This window comes from Cebus imitator, unplaced genomic scaffold (assembly GCF_001604975.1).
Source record: "Cebus imitator isolate Cc_AM_T3 unplaced genomic scaffold, Cebus_imitator-1.0 Scaffold411, whole genome shotgun sequence".
NCBI lineage: Eukaryota > Metazoa > Chordata > Mammalia > Primates > Cebidae > Cebus > Cebus imitator.
The window spans coordinates 253,191-254,755 of NW_016107726.1; the positions used below are offsets into that span (position 1 = coordinate 253,191).

The 1,565-nt window shown below is 36.2% G+C and overlaps 1 protein-coding gene across 1 annotated transcript; it reads left to right on the top strand.

The window, feature by feature from the left end:
- Positions 1-382: 382 nt before the first annotated feature.
- LOC108289695 (40S ribosomal protein S25) lies at positions 383-879 on the top strand. Its single transcript, XM_017509214.2, has one exon. It carries the CDS (start codon positions 438-440, stop codon positions 813-815), a length of 378 nt encoding a protein of 125 aa, XP_017364703.1. The 5' UTR covers positions 383-437; the 3' UTR covers positions 816-879.
- Positions 880-1,565: the final 686 nt, after the last annotated feature.

A 1,565-nucleotide genomic window follows, 5' to 3' on the forward strand; every position in this document is an offset into this window, starting at 1 on the left:
CATGATTTAGTCTGTTTTTATGACTGTGTAGTATTCCATGGTATATATACCACATTTTCTTTATCCAGTCTACCATTCATGGGCATGTAAGTTGATTTCATAAGACCTCCTCTTTTCTTCCTCTAGACTCCTTCCCTTTATGCATACAACATACCTGAATTATATTCAATTTATGAAAAACAGGGAAAAATCAGAGGATGAATATTGACTTTCCATTTGATTGCTTAGTATGCCCTTTAAATAACAGTGGATGGGGCTCTACCATATTTAGAAATAACCACTTGACAGAAAGATTGGGCTTTGGAGAGAAATTTAACAGTAAGGTATTAAAGAGTTGTACCCCACTGAAGATCAAGTAGGAATACAGATGAAGAATCTCTTCAATGGCGACATCTTAGCGCGGTTGTAGTGTTCGCCGCTGCTCTCCGAGCTTCGCAATGCCGCCCAAGGACGACAAGAAGAAGAAAGACGCCGGAAAGTCGGCCAAGAAAGACAAAGACCCAGTGAACAAATCCGGGGGCAAGGCCAAAAAGAAGAAGTGGTCCAAAGGCAAAGTTCGGGACAAGCTCAATAACTTGGTCTTGTTTGACAAAGCTACCTATGACAAACTCTGTAAGGAAGTGCCCAACTATAAGCTTATAACTCCAGCTGTGGTCTCTGAGAGACTGAAGATTCGAGGCTCCCTTGCCAGGGCAACCCTTCAGGAGCTCCTTAGCAAAGGACTTATCAAACTGGTTTCAAAGCACAGAGCTCAAGTAATTTACACCAGAAATACCAAGGGTGGAGATGCTCCAGCTGCTGGTGAAGACGCATGAATAGGTCCAACCAACTGTACATTTGGAAAAATAAAACTTTATTAAATCAAAAAAAAAAAAAAAAGAATCTCTTCAATGTTCATTGGAAAAACAAAGTGTCTTTTGGTCAGTAACAGATAATTCAGAAAATAGAAATATTGTTTATAAACCCACTCTAAATAAAAAAATTATTATTTTTATCATTAATATCAATAGTGAGAACAGGTTTCTTCTCGTGTAACTTTTTATGACACATTCATAGAGAAAGGTATGTACCACATGGTCTATCTTTTTTCCTGATCAAACTGGATTTATACCAGAAATGCAAGCTTGTTATCATGAACAAACAAAACAAAAAACCTACTGAGACAATTCACCTCACAAATTATAAAAGAAATCCCATATGACCATCTCAGCAGGTACTGAGAAAACATTTGATAAGTTTCAATGCTCACTTGTGGTAAAAACTTCTAGCAAACTAGGAATAGAAGGGAAATTTATTTACTTCATAAAGAGATCAAAACTCTATAATAATCACAAAAATACATCAAAAGCATTTTCATTAAATCATACATAGGGATTTTTAAAAAGTCTTTTATAAATCACAGTTGATACATTATTTACATAGAAAAATCCAAAAGAATTTGTATTCAAATCACTAGAATAAGTAGGGGCTTGGCAATGTTGGTGGGTAGAAGATAGAATATATAAAAACTAACTTCAATGAAGGTTAGGCTTGGTGGCTCACACCTGTAATCCCAGTACTTTGGG

Bases quoted from the DNA above. Each gene is read 5' to 3' on its own strand.
- LOC108289695 (XM_017509214.2), top strand. From the start codon at position 438: ATGCCGCCCAAGGACGACAAGAAGAAGAAAGACGCCGGAAAGTCGGCC.